The sequence below is a fragment of the Arvicola amphibius genome, chromosome 15, assembly GCF_903992535.2.
Source record: "Arvicola amphibius chromosome 15, mArvAmp1.2, whole genome shotgun sequence".
NCBI classification, from domain to species: Eukaryota; Metazoa; Chordata; class Mammalia; order Rodentia; family Cricetidae; genus Arvicola; species Arvicola amphibius.
This window is the reverse complement of record NC_052061.1, coordinates 14,445,729-14,465,681: the sequence shown is the minus strand read 5'-3', so window position 1 is coordinate 14,465,681 and position 19,953 is coordinate 14,445,729. Positions and strand designations below refer to the sequence as shown.

Below are 19,953 nucleotides of genomic sequence, written 5' to 3'. Positions count from 1 at the left end.
TTCAGGTAAAACACCAATACACATTTAAAAAGAAAGGAAGAAAAAAGCTGCAGTGAGAAAAAGGAGACGAGATGCTGGGAGGACCTAACGGCTAGAGAGGCTTAGGGGCGGTACTTATCCCGTCACGTGACTGAACATGGCCGGGATCGTTCTTCCAGATCACGTGTGAGTGCTGCGCCTTCCGATTGGCTTGGCCAGGCCAGTTTGAACGGCCTACGGAAGCCGAAGCTGTTCATTTCGGCCGCGTTTATTTTATTTTATTTTTTTTATTCCCAGCCTTTGGCTCCTTCCTTCCGCGCGAGCTTGTGGAGAAGCTGCAGCACTTAGGCGCCGCCGCTGCCTCCCGGGGCCTGGTAGGTGGGCCTCGCTCGGCCGGGGCCCCTTGGCTTCAGCTCTCCTCGAACCTTTGTGGGTTCTGGGCCTGCGCCGCGCGCCGCCCAGGCGTCGGGGTCGCGCCCGGCTGAGAGGCGGGGAACCGGGTTGGGCCAGCTCGCGAGGCCGGCAGAACGGGCCGGGCGGGGGAGGGGGAGCTGAGCCGATCTCAGGGGGTGGGGCCTCGGCGCCCGGGCAGGTTTGGGTGCCACGAGATGCGGGCCAGTGGGGCGGCTGGGGTCGGGCTGGAGGGGCCCTGATTGGGGGGAAATCGTCGGGGGACGTCTCGAGGATCGGGTGTGTGTGGGGATCTGTTTCGGCGGGGTTTGGTTGGGTCTGATTGGGAGAGACAGCCTTGAAAGTTGGGGGGTGGGGGGAACTTGTTAGGTCCTAATAGGGAGGGGCGTCAGACTTAAACCCAGAGGGCTTTGCTGGGTCTGACTGTGAAGCGGTGATGGGGATCCGTTGAGAGTAGCGCTCCGGGCGAGTGTTTGTGCGGGACTCTTTAGGGAAAGCTTTAGGGATTGAACGGATGGGGTCTCCGACACGAAGTGGTCGGGGGGCTTAAGGAAACTTGACTGGGGGAGCTGCCAGAGATCCGTCAGCAGGAATTACTGCTGACTGGGGCGGAGGGTGAGAGCGAGAGAGGCTTGGCCAAACCTGATTGGGGCAGGCAGTGGGCACAGGTTCTGGGGGCTTGGGACGAGTTGCGTGGTTTTGACTGGCTCTGGTTCAGATACCTGTCGGGCATTGCTGGTATTCTGGTTAAGGGGAGTCACTGGGTCGCGTCTAGACCACAAAAGGGGGGGGCATGTACGTTTGCGGAGCTTGTAGGGCCGGTTTAGGGGAGGTAGCAGGAATGAGAAGGATCTAGGCGCTTAGGGACCTAGAGGAGCTCTGGAACCTAGGAGGTGGCTGGGAAAAGAAGGCTGGATTTTGGGGGAAGGAATCCTCGTGGACTGAGCCTTCACCTGGAAGACCGCTGGGGCAGGGCCCTCGCTCTCGAGTGAGGCGGAAGCCGTAGGGCCCATAACCGGGGGCGGCGGCGGAGGCGCCGGCGCCATGGGAAGAGGGTTCCACGTTAGGCTCGCTGTGGATCCGACGCGCCCCCGCCACCGGTCCTGATGGCCCGCTTTTATATTCCCCCCACTCGCACTCTCGAGCCCGCGAGTGCGTGGCCGAGGATGGCTTAGCTGGCGGGGACCCCGCACTTGGACAGGCGCGGATCCGAGGCCTCTGCTTCTCCGCGGCGAGCGCTTGCGTCTGCATGCAGCCGCCTCTGCCTTGGGGACTCAAGTTGGGTCTCACACAGAACCCCAGCGACCCAGCGCTGACCCAGGCCCCTACCCCTGCAGTTCGCCTTGCGCCATGGACTGGCAGCCAGACGAGCAGGGCCTGCAGCAGGTCTTGCAGCTTCTCAAAGACTCGCAGTCGCCCAACACAGCTACTCAGCGCATTGTGCAGGATGTATCCTTCTTTCCTTCCGGGGCTGATGGAACAGGGCTGATGTCTGCACCTCGTGAAAGCTAGAGAGGGAGGGACCAGACTCGGCTGCAAGAAAGAACATGACATGAGAATGAGAATTAAAGGCTTAGATCCCTGAGTTCCATTTCCAGAGGTGCATAGAATGATGGGAATGCCAGATCAGTTCACTGAGCACTTAATCCTGTTAAAAATGATGCTGTTAACTCGTTTTATAGATGGGGACCTGGAGGCTTAGAAAGGAAAAATGCCTTGGCTAAGCTTCAGCTAGGAACCAGGGTGAGAAGCCCAGCCATCTCAGATTTAGTCCATTTGCCTTGTCAGAATGAGGCTAGATGGGGAGGGACGCTGGAGTTGCAATATGAGTGTGGTTGAAAACTTTTTTTTTGCTGCTTGTTTAACTATATAAGTATCTTGGTTAGTTTTGTTGTCAATTTGATACACCTATGAAGAGGGATCTTCGATTGGAGAATTAACTCTATCAGAATGGCCTGTGGAAATGGATGTGGGGCATTTTCTTGATTGATGTAGGCAGGCCTGCTGGTCTAGCCCAGCCCGTTGTGGACCTGGGCTGTATAAGAAAGGATTGTGAGAAGGGAAGGAGCCAGTAAGCAACTTTGCACAATGGTTTCTGCTTTGGGACTTCTCTCTCCATGATGAACTAAAACAAACCCTTTACTCCCTGCCGTGGCTCTTGGCCAGTGTTTGATCACGGCAGCAGAGAAGCAGACTAGTGAATTCAGAGTTAGATGAGATGGCCATGGTGGCATTAACCACAGCACTCAGGAGGCAAGTGAATCTCGGAGTTTGAGGGCAGCCTGGTCTTGTGTAGACCTGTGAACAGTATCAAGTTTCACTTGAAAATGGGGCAAGTCCCCCACCTTTGCAATGTCGAGGCTGGAACATAAGGGCCTGGGGCATGCTGGCCACTCGCTTTGTCTTCCAGCTGCATCCCCGAGTCCTGCTCCCTGGATTCCCAGTCGTTCTCTCTCCCAAGGCTGGAGACTGAATGGCCTCCCGTGTGCAAGGCGTGTGCTTTGCTACTGAGCTGTGTCCCTGGACTGCTTATTTGAGGCAGCGTCTCTCTTGGCCTTCAATTTAGGGTGATCAGCCCTAGTGCTAGGATTATAGGCATGCCCCACACCAGGTAGCCTTCCATTCTGATTGAGAAAAACAGATCAGTGGAGTGCCGAAGTCAGAAATGAGTAGCAGCTCTCAGTTTAAGAGGAGTAGTCTTTTTGAACCCACCCCTGCTCTGGTAAGGACATGAGGGTGGTCAGGAAGCTCAGACATGTGTCCTAGTCCATGTGTGAACTGGTCCATGTGTGAACTGGTCCATGTGTGAACTGGTCAAGGCCCTTTGGTGCTGTAGCGATGGTGATTGGTCAGTGTCACCCCAGGAGCTGGCTGCCTGATTGCATTGGTCACTCACATTCCGAGCTATATAGCACTGAGGGAATATTGCCAGGAAAGGTTCCCGTCTCTCAAGTTCTTATTTTGTTTGTTAGTTTTGTTTTTTTTGTTTTGAGCCAAGATCTTGGGATATGGTCCAGGCTAGCCTGGAATTCAAGACCTTGTCTCAGTTTCCCTAGTGTTGGATCACAGGGGTGCCCCGATACAAGTGACTTTCCAAGTCCCTTAACAGCTTGGCAGAAACTTAAACAACTCAACCAGTTTCCCGACTTCAACAACTATCTGATCTTCGTTCTGACCAGACTCAAATCAGAAGGTATGTTCTCTGTCCCTCCATGCCATGCGTGTCTTGCTTCTACTCACTGCCACAGCCTTCTGACCTTAGCACTTTCCACAGACGAGCCAACCCGCTCTCTCAGCGGCCTCATCCTCAAGAATAATGTGAAGGCGCATTACCAGAGCTTCCCGCCTCCTGTGGCTGACTTCATCAAACAAGAGTGTCTCAACAACATTGGCGATGCCTCCTCTCTCATCCGAGCCACCATTGGTGAGGGGGCTGTGGGGGTCGTCATCAAGGACACACTAAGGGCTTTCTCTGGGACAAGAAGCTATTCAACGTGTTCAGGGTGTTGCTTACTGAATACTCCAGCACCCTCTGTGATCATAGCACTGTTACTACTGTCATCTGACTGGAGAGGAAACTGAGGCACAGAGATGCTAAAGGGACTTGCCTGGCAAGTAACAGCTTGGGAATAAGCCAGGCTGTGTGGGTCAGTCTTTTTTTTCCCCCTCTTTTTTACTTTTTGAGACAAGGTAGTCCAAGCTGGCCTCAAAGTCTCCAGTCTTCTTCATTCTCCTGAGTGCCTCAGTAACTCGGTGTCCACAGTTTTGTGACTTAGTCTCAAACTCTGTGCCTAAGGTGCAGCAGTTGCAATATTTGCTTCCTCTGTCCACACAGTCAGTAGTGGTACCCCTCAAATGACCCGTGCACTGTGGGAATTAGTTAATGGAGCACCTTGTTGAATCCAGGAAGAAGAAATACCTGAGGCCATTAGAACAGGAGGACTAAGATTGACTTAGGCCGTTTCCTTTTCCCTTATGGCTTTTCACTGGGAAGATCAATAGGTGATCTTAGCAGTGTTTTATAGTTTTGAGTTATTTTGTGTGTGTGAGGACACATATTAGCCATTCTTGAATCTGGAGGTCAGAGAAGAACTCTTTCACCTTCCACCTTATTGAGATGGTCTCTTGTTTTTGCTGCACAGTGTATTTGAGACTGTATTGGCACAGTAGCTTCCTGTCCTTTCTTCCATCTCCTCCCGTTTCAGAGTAGAAATGATGGGATTACAGATGCACACCACTGCATCCACGTCATGTGGGTTCTGGGGATCAAGTCTGGATCATCAGGCTCGGAAAGTGGGCGTTTTTACCTGCTGAGTCGTTTTTCTGGGTTCCAATTTTTTCTTTCTTCCTTTCTTCCTTTCTTTCTTTTGCCATTATCTTTTTGAAATCTGTCTTCTTATTTGTTGTGTGATGTGCCTGGCAATTAGAGGACAACTTTGGAGGATGTTTTTCTGTTATGTGGACTTATGCCTTCAGGGTGGCAGCATGAGCTTGTAACTACTAAGCCAGCTTGTTGACCTTCTGTAGACTGTTTTAAGGAAAAGACAGCTATTTATTTATATCTCAGGTAAGGAAGCCTTAAAAAATAAAGGCTGGGCATGGTAGCACATGCCTGCAATTTCAGCACTTACTGGGAGTTTGAGGCCAGCTGAATTAAAATAGTTCTAGACCAGCCTTAGGTGAGATCCTGTCTCAAAAAAATAAAATGCTATAATAAAATGGCTAGGTATGGTGGCCCATGCCTTTAATTTCAGCACTTGGGAGGTAGTAGCTGATGGGTCTTTGAGTTTGCAGCAGCCTGATCTGCATAGAGATTTCCAGACCTGCAAAGTGTATACTTGTCAAGATTTTGTTTCTTGTTATTTTTCCTTTAACAATATAGTGCACCCTTCCTTCCTTCCTTCCTTCCTTCCTTCCTTCCTTCCTTCCTTCCTTCCTTCCTTCCTAATTTGTGTAGAGGTTGAAGTGGGGTATGTAGTGCCACTGCCACTATTCATGTGTGAAGGTCTGACAACTTTGGAGAGTTGCTTTCTCTTACCATGTGGGGCCAGGGGTCTCCACGTCAGGTTGTCAGGCTTGGTGGCAAGCACCTTTATGTGCTCAGCTCTCTCTCTGGCCCTACAGTATACTTACATAACTATGTATTATTGACATTATTACAGGAATTTAAGTCACGAAGAGGTGATCTAATGTCAATGAGAGGTTGAAGTTAGCTCAGTTGATGGAGTGTGCCTGTTGTCTACAGGGGGATGTGCATAAGTTCTGTTAGTACTGTGCCAGTTCCTGTGATGCACTAGATTTTGGCATCACTGACGACCTGGAACTGATCCCCCATGGAATAGCTGTACTTGGAAGAGCTTTAGGGTTCTGGTGCTTTTTTTGAAACAGGGTTTTGCTACTCAGCTTGGGGTTTCAAACTTGGCATCTCCTTGCCTCGGCCTCCCAGGAGCCAGCGTTACAGTTCTCCACTGTTGCGCCTGACCAACACTGTTTCCATTGAAGGCTGAGATCCATGTGGAAGGAGAGGCTTTGGGTGTGACCAACAGTGGATGGGGCTGTTCCATCATGGGGTGGCATCCTCATAGTCTATCCAATTACTTCAGAGAGACTTTTCAGTTTTAGGGGTTGGCATCACTTGAGAGTTGGCAGTGGCAGTTTCTGCCCTTGTGAAACACTGCCATCTTGTGTTGATGAGTGGTGTGTGCATTGGCCACCGTATCCACTGGCGGCTCCATTGCCCTCAGACCTCAGATGAAGCCATTTGCTTAGTACCTGTGGATTTCATTACTCTAAATCAGTTTATTGTAATGTGAGCATTAATCCAACATCCGTATATTTGTTTATTTAAACAAGCATTCTCTTGGTCTGTGTGTGTGCGTACATGCTCACAAGCATGTGGACAGACAGGGCCAGAGGAGGACATCAAATACTTGTGTTTTTCACTCTGGAATCTGGAGCTAGGCTGGTAGTCAGCAAGCCCCAGAGACCCTCTGTCTCCACTGATTACTGCATTTGGGATTACAGGTGTGTGTCAGCACTCCTGGCTTTTTACCGGGATGCTGGGAACTGAACTCAGGTCCTTTATACTTGCCTGGCAAACACTTTCACCCACTGAGCCATCTCCACAGTCCCCATGCCTGGATTTCTACTAGTCAGCAGAGCCCTTTCTTCAGATAAAAGAGCTTTCATACTTGACTGTTTGGTCGCACCACCTTCCTGCCCACAGCCTCTCTTTCTTCTGTTACTACACCAGGCCTGCCATACTCTAGCCAAGACACCTTTGCCTTAGGTGACTGGAGGCTGCCTCCTGTTCATCTGTTTTAGCTTCCTTCAGGTCTTTGCATACATGTCAAGAGGTTACCTGACCACCATTTTAAAATTGCTACTCTCTAGCTGCACCTGTTGACACAGGCCTGTAACCAGCTACTCAAGTGGAGGCAAGGGGATTTGCAATTTCAGGTCTTGCCTTGGCAACTGGTAACCTTAACTCAAAAAGTTAAAATAAAAAATTTAAAAAGTAGGGTTGGGTATTTAACTCAACGACAAAGTGCTTGCCCAATGTGCACAGGGTCCTGGGTTCAGTCCTCAGAACTATGGAATAAAAATAATTGAAAAACAGTTTGCTCTCTTCTCAGCCCTTGGCTTGTGGTCACCCAGATCTTTGGCTTATGTACCTTCACCTCACACCTTCCCTCTATTTCTAAGAGTGGTAGTTTTGGGCAGATCCTATAACCTATAACAGCTGGCTCAGAGGATGTGTGCTGAATCATCAAGCACTGCCTGAGGGCTGCCACTCTGCAGTAGAGTGCTTACTTGGCGTTCATGAAGTACCCTAAAGGATCAGGCTGCTGCCGTGCAGGACTTGCATGGGAAAGAAGGGAGCTAGTGAGCCTGTTCCTTGGTGGGGAGGTTGGGGGGAACCACTAGGCCCTTGACCAGCCTGAGCAGCCTCCTTTCCCTGGCTGCTCCAGGCATTCTCATCACCACCATCGCTTCCAAGGGTGAGCTGCAGATGTGGCCTGAACTGCTGCCCCAGCTGTGTAACCTGCTCAACTCAGAGGATTATAATACCTGTGAGGTAGGCTACAAGCAGGCCATGGCCTGGCCCAGACAGGAACTGGAGCTTGGAGTAGGACCCACCGCCATCTCTGCCTCTCTGCCTAGGGAGCCTTTGGAGCCCTGCAGAAGATCTGTGAAGACTCCTCTGAGCTTTTGGATAGTGATGCTCTCAACAGGCCCCTGAATATCATGATCCCTAAGTTCCTGCAGTTTTTCAAGCACTGTAGCCCCAAGATCCGGTATGTGAAGTTCCCCAGGGAAAAGGGGTCTTAGAGCTGGCAGGCAGGTGCAGTTCAGAAGTGATCCGTGCCTTTACTGACTACCAGGTCCCATGCCATTGCCTGTGTGAACCAGTTCATCATGGATCGGGCCCAGGCATTAATGGACAACATCGACACCTTCATCGAGGTGGGTCACTAGACTCGGGGGGGTAGGGAGAGGCTGAGGGCCGGGGCAGCCGACCTTGTTTTTCTTCACAGCACCTGTTTGCCTTGGCTGTGGATGACGACCCTGAGGTGAGGAAGAACGTGTGCCGCGCCCTAGTGATGCTTTTGGAAGTGCGGATTGACAGGCTCATCCCTCACATGCACAGCATCATTCAGGTACGTGTGGCCACCTCAGGGCTGGTGGGTGGGGAGGGGTCGGGGATGCCCCCACAGTCGGGCTGGGTCTCAGCCTCTCCCTATTGCCCCAGTACATGCTGCAGAGGACCCAAGACCATGATGAGAACGTGGCCCTGGAGGCCTGTGAGTTCTGGCTGACGCTGGCCGAGCAGCCCATCTGCAAGGAAGTCCTGGCCTCCCATCTGGTCCAGTGAGTGCGCTAGCCCCATGTCAGCACCTGCAGCCCTCCCTGCACCTGTGCCTCCCCTAACGGCTTCTGCTTACCACAGCTCATGCAGTCGGTGTCAGTTTACTTTGTTTGTTTGTTTGTTTTAGATTTTTGGTTTTTTGAGACAGGGTTTCTCTGTGGCTTTGGAGCCTGTCCTGGAACTAACTCTTGTAGACCAGGCTGGCCTCGAACTCACAGAGATCCACCTGCTTCTGCCTCCCAAGTGCTAGAATTAAAGGCGTGCACCATCACTGCCCGTCCCTCGGCATTCTTACCAACAGTCTTCTCTCCCTGCAGGTTGATCCCTATCCTCGTGAATGGGATGAAGTACTCTGAAATTGACATCATCCTACTTAAGGTCAGCTGGGAGTGGCCACAGTTGGCTGTGGGTGGCCAAGAGCATGGGTGTTGGGTTGGAGCCTCCAGCCAGTGCTGAGAAATCTTCCTGGGCTGGTCCCTAGGGGGACGTGGAGGAGGACGAGGCAGTACCTGACAGCGAGCAGGATATCAAGCCCCGTTTCCACAAGTCACGCACAGTGACACTGCCCCACGAGGCTGAGCGGCCTGATGGCTCTGAGGATGCGGAGGATGATGACGATGACGATGCTTTGTCGGACTGGAATCTGAGTAGGTAGTAGGCCAGCTCTGCAGGGAGAGGGTGAGAAGCAGTTTGTGAAGAACTGGTGGTGACATTTGGTCCCAGGGCTGAGATAAAAGGACTGAATACCTACTCCACAGGCCTCTCAACCTGAGTCCCATTGTTCCCTTCAGGGAAATGCTCAGCAGCTGCGCTGGACGTCCTTGCTAATGTCTTCCGGGAGGAACTGCTGCCCCACCTACTTCCCCTGCTCAAGGGCCTCCTGTTCCACCCTGAGTGGGTGGTGAAGGAGTCAGGGATACTGGTACTGGGTGCCATTGCTGAGGGTGAGTCCCCAAAACGTGATCAGCATCTACCTGGGCTGACCTGGTCAGTGCCCATGATGAATGCAACTCCACAACACAGACTTGGCCTCTTCATCCTTTCATTCTTAACATTTTATTTATTGGTTTTCAGGACAAGGTTTCTCTGTGTGTGGACCAATCTGGCCACCAGCTCTCAGAGATCTGCCTGCTTCCTCATTCTTTCCAAAGAACTCTGTTACTTGTCTTCTCCTTGCTTGACCTGAAAGACACACCCTCATCCCACCAACTACCCCTGCCTCTCCCCCACCCTCCAGCAAATTCTCAACACAGCAGCCCTCTTCCTGGTTCTCACAAGCAAGTGATTGTGATGCTCCAAGCATTGGGCAGCAGCTGTAGTGCTCACTGGTCCTTCCTCGATACCCATACCACTGGGGTACCCTTTGCATCAGAGTCTGCAGGGGAACTTCATCCATATAGCCAGGGCCAGGCCTAGGCTCCATACATGGGCAGATTGAGCTACACAAGCTGCTGCCACTTTCCTCATGTTCAGTTTACGCCTGGACTCAAACCTGACTCTTGCTGTGTGCTAGACTGCCCCCTAGAATTAGAAGTGCCTCGTTTTGGAGACCCCTTAAATTTAACCCCGTATAAACGAGCACAGTTGTGCCCTGTGGTCATAGACTGGAGGAGCATGACTGCTAGTGTAGTTTACACAGGGAGTCAGGCAGGCTAGGGAGACATCCGAACAACACATAGTGTGCCTGCGAGTTGGCACAGCTCTGGACTTTCTGGGCTTGTAATGGGATGCAGTCTATCAGTAGTACAACACTTGTCTGGATTTTGAAAGACTCGAGGGTCCATCTAAAAATGGTTTCCTGACTTCTGCTTACTAGGTGACTATGACATCTCAGATACCATGCAACATGTGTGCATGGTTATTTTGTTTGTTTGTCTTTTGGTTTTTTTGAGACAGTGTTTCTCTGTGTGTATCTCTGGCTATCCTGGAACTCACTTTGTAGACTCTGTAGACCAGGCTGGCCTCAAACTCACAGAGATCTGCCTGCTTCTGCCTCCCAAGTGCTGGGATTAAAGGCATGTGCCGCCACCACCCAGCAGGCCAGGGTTTCTCTGAGTAGTTTTGGAGCCTCTCATGGGGAAAAAAGAATGAGGGCTGGAGAGATGGACGGCTCAGTGGTTAAGAGTGCTCATGACCTTCCCGAGGGCCTGAGAGTCATTCCTAGCACCCACCTGGTCTCTCACAATTGCTTGTAACTCCAGCCCCTGGGCCAATGGCACACTCTTCTGACCTTGTGGGTGCCTCACACCAACACACCCCTCACACAAAAGTAAATCGAAAGAGAAGAGAAACACAGAGGATGAAGATTCCAAGTTGGGAATCACTTCCTGTCCATCTGGGTCTTTGCTGTCCCATGAAGTCTAACTCACTCAATAATCATGCACGTTTTGATTAGTCTTGTGTTTATTTGAAGACTGGGGTTGGGGGTGCTTTCTCCATGATGTACTAGTCTTGAACCTGTGGCATGCCTCCTGCCTTGTTCCAAGTACTGGCATTGTTGGTTTGAGCTACTGCCCAGTCAGAATTTGACTTCAGCTCCAGTATATCTGCTATGTCTCCTCTTGCTCCTGTCTTTCATGGGCTCTGAAACGCTACCAAGCCTCAGTTTTCCCACCTATTATGTTTGGTTGGCCATGCCTAAGCCCCAGCCTTCTCTTACTGCAGGCTGCATGCAGGGAATGGTGCCCTATCTACCTGAGCTGATCCCACACCTCATCCAGTGCCTGTCAGACAAGAAGGCCCTGGTACGCTCCATTGCCTGCTGGACACTGAGCCGCTATGCCCACTGGGTAGTCAGCCAGCCACCGGACATGCACCTCAAGCCTCTGATGACAGAGCTGCTCAAGCGTATCCTGGATGGCAACAAGAGAGTGCAGGAGGCAGCCTGCAGGTAAGCCTTGACCCTTGACCCTTGACCCCTGACCCTTGTCCCTCCAGTGGCTCCTCACCCTGGGAAATGATGAAGCATGTGACTGCTGACAAGACTCTGATTTCTGTCGTATTCGTACTGGCTGATCCCATGTACATCCTCCCTGGCTGCCTGTGGTGCAGTTCTGTCTGCTAAGTCCATTAAGCTTTTTCCTTCCTCTTGCATTCACCAGTGCCTTTGCTACCTTGGAGGAGGAGGCATGCACGGAGCTGGTTCCCTACCTCAGCTATATCCTTGACACTCTTGTTTTTGCCTTTGGCAAATACCAGCATAAGAACCTGCTCATCCTCTATGATGCCATTGGCACCCTGGCCGACTCTGTGGGCCACCACCTTAATCAGCCGGTGAGTCCCTAGAGACCCTCTGTGTCCTATCCTTGTGTCCCTTGATATCTGGTGTCTTGTTTTTTTACCCTATGATATGATATGTCACATATCAGGGACATGACGACCACGGCCTTGACAGGCAGACTTACCCTGCCTCTAGTCTAGTGCGAGAGATGGACAGTAATGAGGCAGCATGGCCAGCGTTGTGATCTGGGAGTGCAGGGCTGTGGGAAGCAGGAGGCCCCACCCAGGTTTCTGGGAGTGGGAGGAAGGGAAGGATGTACTAGGGACAGATGAGAAACATCAGAAGGGCTTACAGATTTTGAACTATGGCCAGGAGCCTGGATGTCATCCTTTAAGGGACAGTATTGACTGAGTTAGACTGAGTTAGGAAACCCAACTTCCTATTCCTTCTCCAGGAATATATTCAGAAGCTGATGCCTCCACTGATCCAGAAGTGGAATGAGCTCAAGGATGAAGACAAGGACCTTTTCCCCCTGCTGGAGGTGAGTGGGCTTAGGTCCTTCTGCAGAGCCCTTCCATCTGGCCAGAGCTCACCCTTGCCCTTTTCCCTGCCAGTGTCTGTCGTCTGTGGCTACTGCCCTGCAGAGTGGCTTCCTGCCCTACTGTGAGCCTGTCTACCAGCGCTGTGTTACTCTGGTGCAGAAGACACTGGCCCAGGCCATGGTGAGCACCCTGGGCCCCCTGCACGCTTGCTCTACTGCCCAGGCTCTAGCCTACCTCCCTCACCTACCCCCTCTGTATCCAGATGTACACACAACACCCTGAACAGTACGAGGCCCCTGACAAGGACTTCATGATCGTTGCCTTGGACTTGCTTAGTGGTTTGGCTGAGGGCCTGGGTGGCCATGTGGAACAGCTGGTAGCCCGAAGCAACATCATGACATTGCTCTTCCAATGTATGCAGGTGAGTAGGTACCCTACATAGGCCACACCTAAAAGGCCAACGGAACTTTTTATAGGCCATAATAGTTTACATAGCAGCTGCCATAGTTGACCCTTAGGGGGCGGGGTCAGGGACCTGATTGTGCCCAGGGAACGTCAAAGAGAAGGAGCTCTTAAGAAATAAAATTTCATGGGCTAGAGAAATGACTCCACAGTTGAAAGCACTTATTTCTCTTGCAGAGGATCTGGGGTTGGTTCCTAGCACCCACATGGTGGCTCACAACCATCGTTATTCCTGATCTAAGAAACTGATTGCCCTCTTCTAGTCTTTATGGACACTAGGCACACACATGGTGCACAGACATACATATAGGCAAAACTCTAATCATATACTTAAGATGAAAATCAATATCTTTTCCTTTTATTTGTTTTTTTTTTTTTTCGAGACAGGGTTTCTCTGCGGCTTTAGAGCCTGTCCTGGAGCTAGCTCTTGTAGACCAGGCTGGTCTCGAACTCACAGAGATCCGCCTGCCTCTGCCTCCCGAGTGCTGGGATTAAAGGCGTGCGCCACCACCGCCCGGCTATCTTTTCCTTTTAAAGACTAGGCATGGTATTATACGACTTGAAATCGAGTGCTCAGGAATCAGAGGCTTGTGGGTCTCTCCATTTTAGGCCAGTCAGGGCTACATAATGAAACCTTGTCTCCAAAATAAAAAAATCAGTTCTGTGCTGTTAAAATGGCTCAGCAGATAGGGATGTCTACCACCATGTCTTATGACAACCTGGTCAGAGAACTCCAGGACCCACATAGTTAAAGAGTGAGCCAACTCCTGCAGGTTGGCCTCTGACCTCCACATGTCTGTCATGGCACTTGTACTTACTCATGCATACACACAAAAATTAAATAAATACAAATTTAAGGGTGTATAAATATGATGAGCTCCACAAACTCTCCAAAAACAAAGTGGAAGGCTTGGGATGGTCATTGGTAGAGCTCTTGCCTACTATGTGTAAGGCTCTAGCAACCTCCAGCACTAACATAAATAAAAACAATAAATGGTGTGTGGTTCCTCAGGAATGACACCTGGTTTTTGCCTACCCTCCCATGTACAGGTGCTCACTCATACTCTGTTCACACAGAAGTAGAATAAAATTCTTGTCAGGAAATGTAGTGCAGGTTGATCTCAAAAATAAAGTTTGACCATTGGGCAGTGGTGGTGCACCCCTTTAATCCCAATACTTTAGAGGCAGAGATAGGTGGGTCTCTGCATTCCAGGCTAACCAGAGCTATGTAGTGAGACCATGTCTCCAAAATAAGTATGTATGTATGTATGTATGTATGTATGTATGTATGTATGATGTGTGGGTTAGAGAAATGGCTTAGTCAGTAAAGTGCTTGTTGGACAAGAATAGAAACCTGTGTTTGATTTCCATCACCCATGGGGGCAGGGGCTGAAGTGGTGGCTTAGGTTAAGGGTACTTGCTGCTCTTTCAGAGAACCTACGTTTGTTTCTAGCACCCAAATCAGGTAGCTGACAATGATAACTCCAGCTCTTCAGGGATCTGAGTCCCACGCTGGCAAGGACACCTGTGCAGCTCTCTTCCTGAATACACACAAAGATAAAATGACGGGTGCAGCTGCACAGGACCTGTGATCCCAACTGGGAAAATGAGACAGGAGGATCCCTGAAGTTCTCTGGCCAGCTTGTCTACTTGAGTTTTAGTGAGCTTACGTTTGGAAAGAAATTATGTTTCGAAAATAAGGTTGGGTAGCAATCAAGGAAGATGACCCCGTGCACATGGACACTGGTGCCACATAGAGTAGTCAGCCTTGTTTGTGCAACAGACCCTGTCTCAAGAAAGAAAACTTAAGGGTCTATTTAATATATCTGTTAATTTGTGGTTTGAGGTGGGGATGGAACAGGGTTTTGGAGCATTTTAAGTAAATGCTCACCAATGAACTTCACTGCCAGGTTCTGGCAACAGGCTATATAGTATAGTAGGAGACAGCTAACAGGGTAAGGGACAGACCTGCACCTCTGCCAGTGTTGATGGTCAGGATGTGCTCTAGGGACTGTGCCACCTCAGCTGGCTTGGATGGAAGGAGTGGGAGCCCTGTCATTTTGCCACCTCTCCCAACTCCAGGATTCCATGCCTGAGGTCCGGCAGAGCTCCTTCGCCCTTCTGGGAGACCTTACCAAAGCCTGCTTTATCCACGTCAAGCCCTGTATCGGTAGGCTACCCCATTTCCCTATCCTCTGGCCCCAGTCTTGGCCTCCAGTGATGGAGGTATGCCCTGGGAGGCCAGTGACTGGATTGGGATGTTCATGGTGTCTGATGGACTGCTCAGCCAGTTCTGGGAATGTGGCCTCATTGGCCTTTCTGCTCAGTCTTTTATTTTCCTGCTCTTCTCTTCCGTTAGCTGAGTTCATGCCTATCCTGGGCACCAACCTTAACCCTGAGTTCATCTCTGTCTGCAACAATGCCACCTGGGCCATTGGGGAGATCTGCATGCAGATGGGTGAGTGCCCTGAAAGTAGCAGACTGCCTCTTCATTGCTCTGTTTCTGTCTTGGGGGCCAGACCTTGATTCAGACAGGCCCCCTAAAGGAATGCCTCTGAGTGGCCAGGGACAAGAGCATGTTTTGATTTCCCTGACAGGTGAAATCAAAGAACTAAAACACCAGTTATGAGGTGGGGTATATGGTCTGTTCCTGCTGGACCTTCTCTGTAATTGTCTTCCTGAAAAGCCCAGTGGGATCAGTTAGGTGACTTGGGCCTCCTCACCTATGGGTAGTGACTTGAGAGAGTCCTTTGGGTGGGTCTGTTGTGGCTGTGGACTCGACTGGGAGCATCCTGAGGAGGTTCCTTGTGCTCTCGGGCTTTGTGGTACACCAGTCTGCATGGAACTGGGACATGGACTGAGGTCAGCAATACCCAGCTGACCTTCTGTGGGTGGAGTGGGCCATGCAGGGCTCTAAATGGCTGGTCCCTAGGGGCAGAGATGCAGCCCTATGTGCAGATGGTCCTCAACAATCTGGTGGAGATCATTAACAGGCCCAACACGCCCAAGACACTACTGGAAAACACAGGTGAGTACCAGGCTTGGGCTGAGAGGGGAGAGTTCCAGGAAGGGTGTCAGCACCTGGGATGGAATTCTGGGAGGAACCCAAGAAAGAATACTGGCTTTAGATTATATGGGAAGAGACCTAGGCTGGGTGGGGAGGACACCCAAATGGGCCAAACCTAAAGGCCCAGGATAACCACAGGGTCGTTCAGTTGGGGCCTGTGGGGCGGGGCTCGGTGCCTCCTGTCAGAGGCCCCGCCACGTACCGTCCCGGGGCCACTCGGGGTTGCAGGTCGCCTGACGAGTCCCTCTGCCATTCCAGCCATCACCATCGGCCGCCTGGGCTACGTGTGCCCACAGGAGGTGGCACCCATGCTGCAGCAGTTCATCCGGCCTTGGTGTGTGCCTGCCTGGGTGGGGTCTGCTGGGGGTGGGCAGAACAGCTGTGCTCCCCAGCGCCACCCCCATGGATGCATGTGGGAGACCTCTACCTACGGATACCCCTCCCTGTTCCCTCCAGCCATCCTTCATCTATGCTTGTCTAGCCCCAAGTCCATCCACTGACCTGCTGCCCTCCTCCATGGCCAGGTGCACGTCCCTTAGGAACATCCGGGACAACGAGGAGAAGGATTCTGCCTTCCGAGGCATCTGCATGATGATTGGTGTCAATCCTGGGGGTGTTGTGCAGGTCCGCGCAGCGGGGCACAGAGGGCAGGGCGGGGGCTGGCTTGGGCGGCCCCTCACATGGGATCCGTCATATTTCAGGACTTTATTTTCTTCTGCGATGCTGTAGCCTCCTGGGTGAGCCCGAAGGATGACCTTCGGGACATGTTTTATAAGGTAAGGCTCCTGCTGGTCCATGGGAGTCCTGGGGTTGTAGACACCATCGGCTTGTTCCAGCCCATTGTCAACCCTGCCTCTCTGCAGATCCTCCATGGCTTCAAAGACCAAGTCGGGGAGGAAAACTGGCAACAGTTCTCAGAGCAGTTCCCACCACTGCTCAAGGAGAGGCTAGCAGCCTTCTATGGGGTCTAGGTGAACGTGGAGACCACCAGGTGAGCTGGTCTTTCAGTACTCAGGCTTATCACAAAGTGAAAAGGATGAAGGCCCTGACCCTCCCTCTCCCCTGCAGGTTTCTGTCTGCGTCATCGTCGGAGGGTGTGCTGGGGAATGTGCTGCTTCCAGAAGTCACTGTGCCCTGGTCCAGGGGGGTTAGGGAGGAGTGAGTGGGACCTAAATCCAGATGCTGCCTAGCTGTGCATCTGTCCATCTGTCGGTCCACTTGCCCCACCGGGCCTGACGAGTGGGCAGGTGGGTGGGGACTCCATGCTCATCCTACAAATAGGGAGGGGGGTGGGACTTCTTGGTGGGCAAGAGTTCTCTGGGCTCTAATCTGGGTCATCTCAGGCAGCCCATTTGGGTCAGCCATGTGGGAGGGAGGAATCCTAAGGCCTACCAAATCCGGTGTCAGATAAGGCAAGGGAATTACAGGTGGGGAGGGGGGTTCCTTGTAGAGAAGCATACACTCACATGTACACATGTGGACACACGCATGTGCGGGCACCGCAGCCAGCTAGGCTGGGCCAGTCGCCCCACCATTTCCTCGACTGCATGGAGACAGTAGAATTAGTGAACCCCCAAATTATGCCTATGGCCTTCTGTGTACCTTGCATCTAGAGTATAAGAAGCTTCTGCTGTTTTGCCGGAATTGGCGGTAATTGGGAGGGCAGGGAGGTTTGGGGGACCTCAGCTGGGCCCCCAGGGCCAAGGGAGGAGGGCGGTCACTTTGGGACTGACCTCTCAGCACTTGCACACTTTGAACCTGCTCCACACACTTCCTGCCAGCTTCACGGCAGCCTCAGTTAGAGTGTCCCCATCTTTGTGACATCCCAGCCAGCAGCAGAGTGGGGACCATTGGAGCAGCTGGGACTGGCTTGAGGCTACCCTCTACACTTTTCCTGTGCTCCAAAGGCATTGAAAGCACGGGCCTGGACTAGTTTTCCTTAAGAGAGCTGAAGGGCAGCCAGAGCTGCCAGCATGATTACCTGAGCCTCTCTTGAAACACCTTCAAGGATAGTCCAGCTCTCGGCTCCTGAGAACCCTTCTCAAGAGCTGGGGGCAACAGCGTGTGATTGGTGAGGACAAAGGACAAAGGTTTACTGGGTCCAGCAAGATCTGAAGGCTTGGGGGAGCAGGGTATACCCAGGGCCTCCAACTTTGTCCCTTTTGGGACTTAGTGCTCATCACAGTGTCCACTGGACTCAGAATTCCCCCCCACCAGATTGGTATAATGACTCAAAATCCTTGAAGAAATTGGTGGGGGAATGCCATCAAGGTGGGAGGGGCTTCTTGAGAGGAGGGGGGCATGAATATTTCCAAATTGGCTGTGGAAATCAGCCTTGCAAGATCCCTGAATGTTTTTCCTCCATCCCCTTCCTTGCTTTCTACTACTTTGGGAGCCCATTATATGTTGGGCTTTGACCAGAGTTCTGCATCTTAGGGCCTGCTCCATCACCCTCTAAAGACCTGTTACCCATCCAGGCCATGTGTCTTCTCTTCAGCAGGGTCAGGCCGTGCCTCTATTCCCAGGGACACTTAGTGCACATTCCATAACTCAGCTAGTGGTCCCCATCCCCTCCAGCCTCAAACTTGAGCAGGTCTCTGGAAGCCATTTGTAGGGAAAAAAATTTTTTTAAAGAAAAATACCATTAGCTTTCTGGTAATTCCACTTCTTTGGAGCATCCTCTGCTGGGTCTTGGGGTGTATTGATGGATTGACTATCTGATGGAGTTGTGACCCCCCCTCTGCCCAAGGTGGGAGTTCCAACTATCTTCAGAAGAGGGGAGCCCAATTCTTGTATTTTCCTTTTTTTTAATTTTATTATTTTTTTAAAAAAATATTTAATTTTTTAATTTATTTTTTAGTTGGTTTTTGCACAATGAAGTTTCAGTTTCTTAACCTTCCTTGCCCAGGGCTGCGGACACAGACTGACCTTGATCCGCAGCTCCTTCCCCTGCCCCCCATTTTCCTGAGTCTTTCATTACCATTAATTACCCTGTGGGCTCCCAGGTCTATCCATCTGTTACTGTGCTGTGCTGGGGACTGGCGCCTAGGTGGCGTGAGATTCCACTTGTGTAGAACTTTGTTGAGTAAAGGTCAGTTTCTTGTGAAAGCCTTGGTGTCTGGTTTCCTGGTCCTTGACTTGGGTGGTGGAGTGGTGTGGAGGTGGGCTTTTCCGTGGCTCCAGTGCTGTGGGAGTGCTGGCAGAATCCGCTGGCCCCAAGGAACGAGGCAGAGAAGATAGAGCAGGAGCACACCTGGTGTTCTCTCCAGGACGCAGGGTGAGCTGAGATGCACAGCTGCTCCTGGTGGGCTGCCTGATTGAGGCAGGAGGATAGCAAATTTGAAATCAGTCTGGGTTGATTGAGACCTTGTTTCAAGAAAGGGAGCTAGAATTCCATTCATGAAATCAAATTGAGAGGGCTAGTAGCTAGCTTAGATTGATACATAAAGTCTTACCTTTAATTCCCAGGACTTGAAAAGGTGGGAAGGTGAGTGTGAAAGAGGTGTGCACAGAAATTGTGCAAGCTGTTTTCTAAGATTAATGTATGGCAGCCTTTCATTGGTTTGTTGAACATAATTGTAAGGCCTTATAACTGACACAACTTTAGGTCACTGGGCAGGCTAGAAATTCTTGGAGGTATTAAATAGAAATAGCTGTCTGGGTGGTTGTGGAGTGTGCTTTTAATGCCAGCACTTGGGATGCAGAGGCAGAAGGATCTGAGTTCAAGGGCAACCTGGTCTATAGGGTGAGTTTCTGAATGTGGCAGTGCACACTTGTCATTCAGCTACTTGGAAGACTGAAGCAGAAGGCCTGTAAATTGAGACCAGTATGAAGTTCTCAGAAGAAAAACCTTTTATGCAGATATGTTGGCTCACATCTTAAATGCCAGCATTTGGAAGTCGGAAGCAGACAGATCTCTTGAGTTGGAGGCTAGCCTGGTCTATATAATGTGAGTTTGAGACCAGATGGGGCTCCATAAGTGAGGTCCTTAAAATTTAAAGAAAAAAAACTTAACGTGTTAGGTTCTACGTGGCCAATTTGGAATTATGTTTGTGGGGAGCTATATACTGTAGATGCAAAATTGTTCTGGCTACCATTAGACCTTAATGACGATTTATTGTTACACTTGTATATGACCGAATGCTATTCGGAGCAACCTGTGTTCCTGGGCCATGGTCATTCAACCCAAAATAAACTCTCTTGGAGCTTAATTGATGAGCACCCACATAAATGTTGGGGGCAGGAGGAACGGAGGAGCAGAAACAGATGGATTCCTAAAGTTCATTCGTTGGCTAAGCCAGCTTGGCTGAAATGATCAGCAGTGAAAGACCTGTTTCAAGATACATGACAGGGCCGGGAGAATCGACTCAGCACATAAAGGCATTTGCTGCCTGGTGACCTA

At 51.0% G+C, this 19,953-nt stretch overlaps 1 protein-coding gene and 1 non-coding gene across 8 annotated transcripts; both read left to right on the top strand.

The window, feature by feature from the left end:
• Nucleotides 1–216: 216 nt before the first annotated feature.
• On the top strand, nt 217–18,659 carry Tnpo2 (transportin 2). Of its 7 annotated transcripts, none has more exons than XM_038312569.1 (25): nt 217–353; nt 1,728–1,839; nt 3,508–3,583; nt 3,665–3,814; nt 7,362–7,468; nt 7,555–7,688; nt 7,776–7,857; nt 7,929–8,051; nt 8,144–8,262; nt 8,578–8,638; nt 8,742–8,907; nt 9,052–9,204; nt 10,925–11,150; nt 11,362–11,533; nt 11,935–12,021; nt 12,095–12,202; nt 12,285–12,443; nt 14,567–14,654; nt 14,844–14,942; nt 15,417–15,512; nt 15,780–15,885; nt 16,076–16,175; nt 16,253–16,327; nt 16,415–16,542; nt 16,620–18,659. In XM_038312569.1, the coding sequence occupies exons 2-24, from the start codon at nt 1,741–1,743 to the stop codon at nt 16,520–16,522; spliced, it is 2,694 nt and encodes an 897-aa protein (XP_038168497.1). In that variant the 5' UTR covers nt 217–353; nt 1,728–1,740; the 3' UTR covers nt 16,523–16,542; nt 16,620–18,659. The 7 variants fall into 7 exon arrangements, with proteins under 7 accessions (XP_038168497.1, XP_038168494.1, XP_038168496.1 ...); XM_038312566.1 differs by having other exon boundaries at nt 272–353; nt 1,685–1,839; XM_038312568.1 differs by lacking the exon at nt 217–353 and adding an exon at nt 551–669.
• LOC119802368 lies at nt 11,211–11,280 on the top strand. Its single transcript, XR_005283386.1, has one exon. It is a non-coding gene; the product is annotated as a small nucleolar RNA SNORD41 (small nucleolar RNA).
• Nucleotides 18,660–19,953: the final 1,294 nt, after the last annotated feature.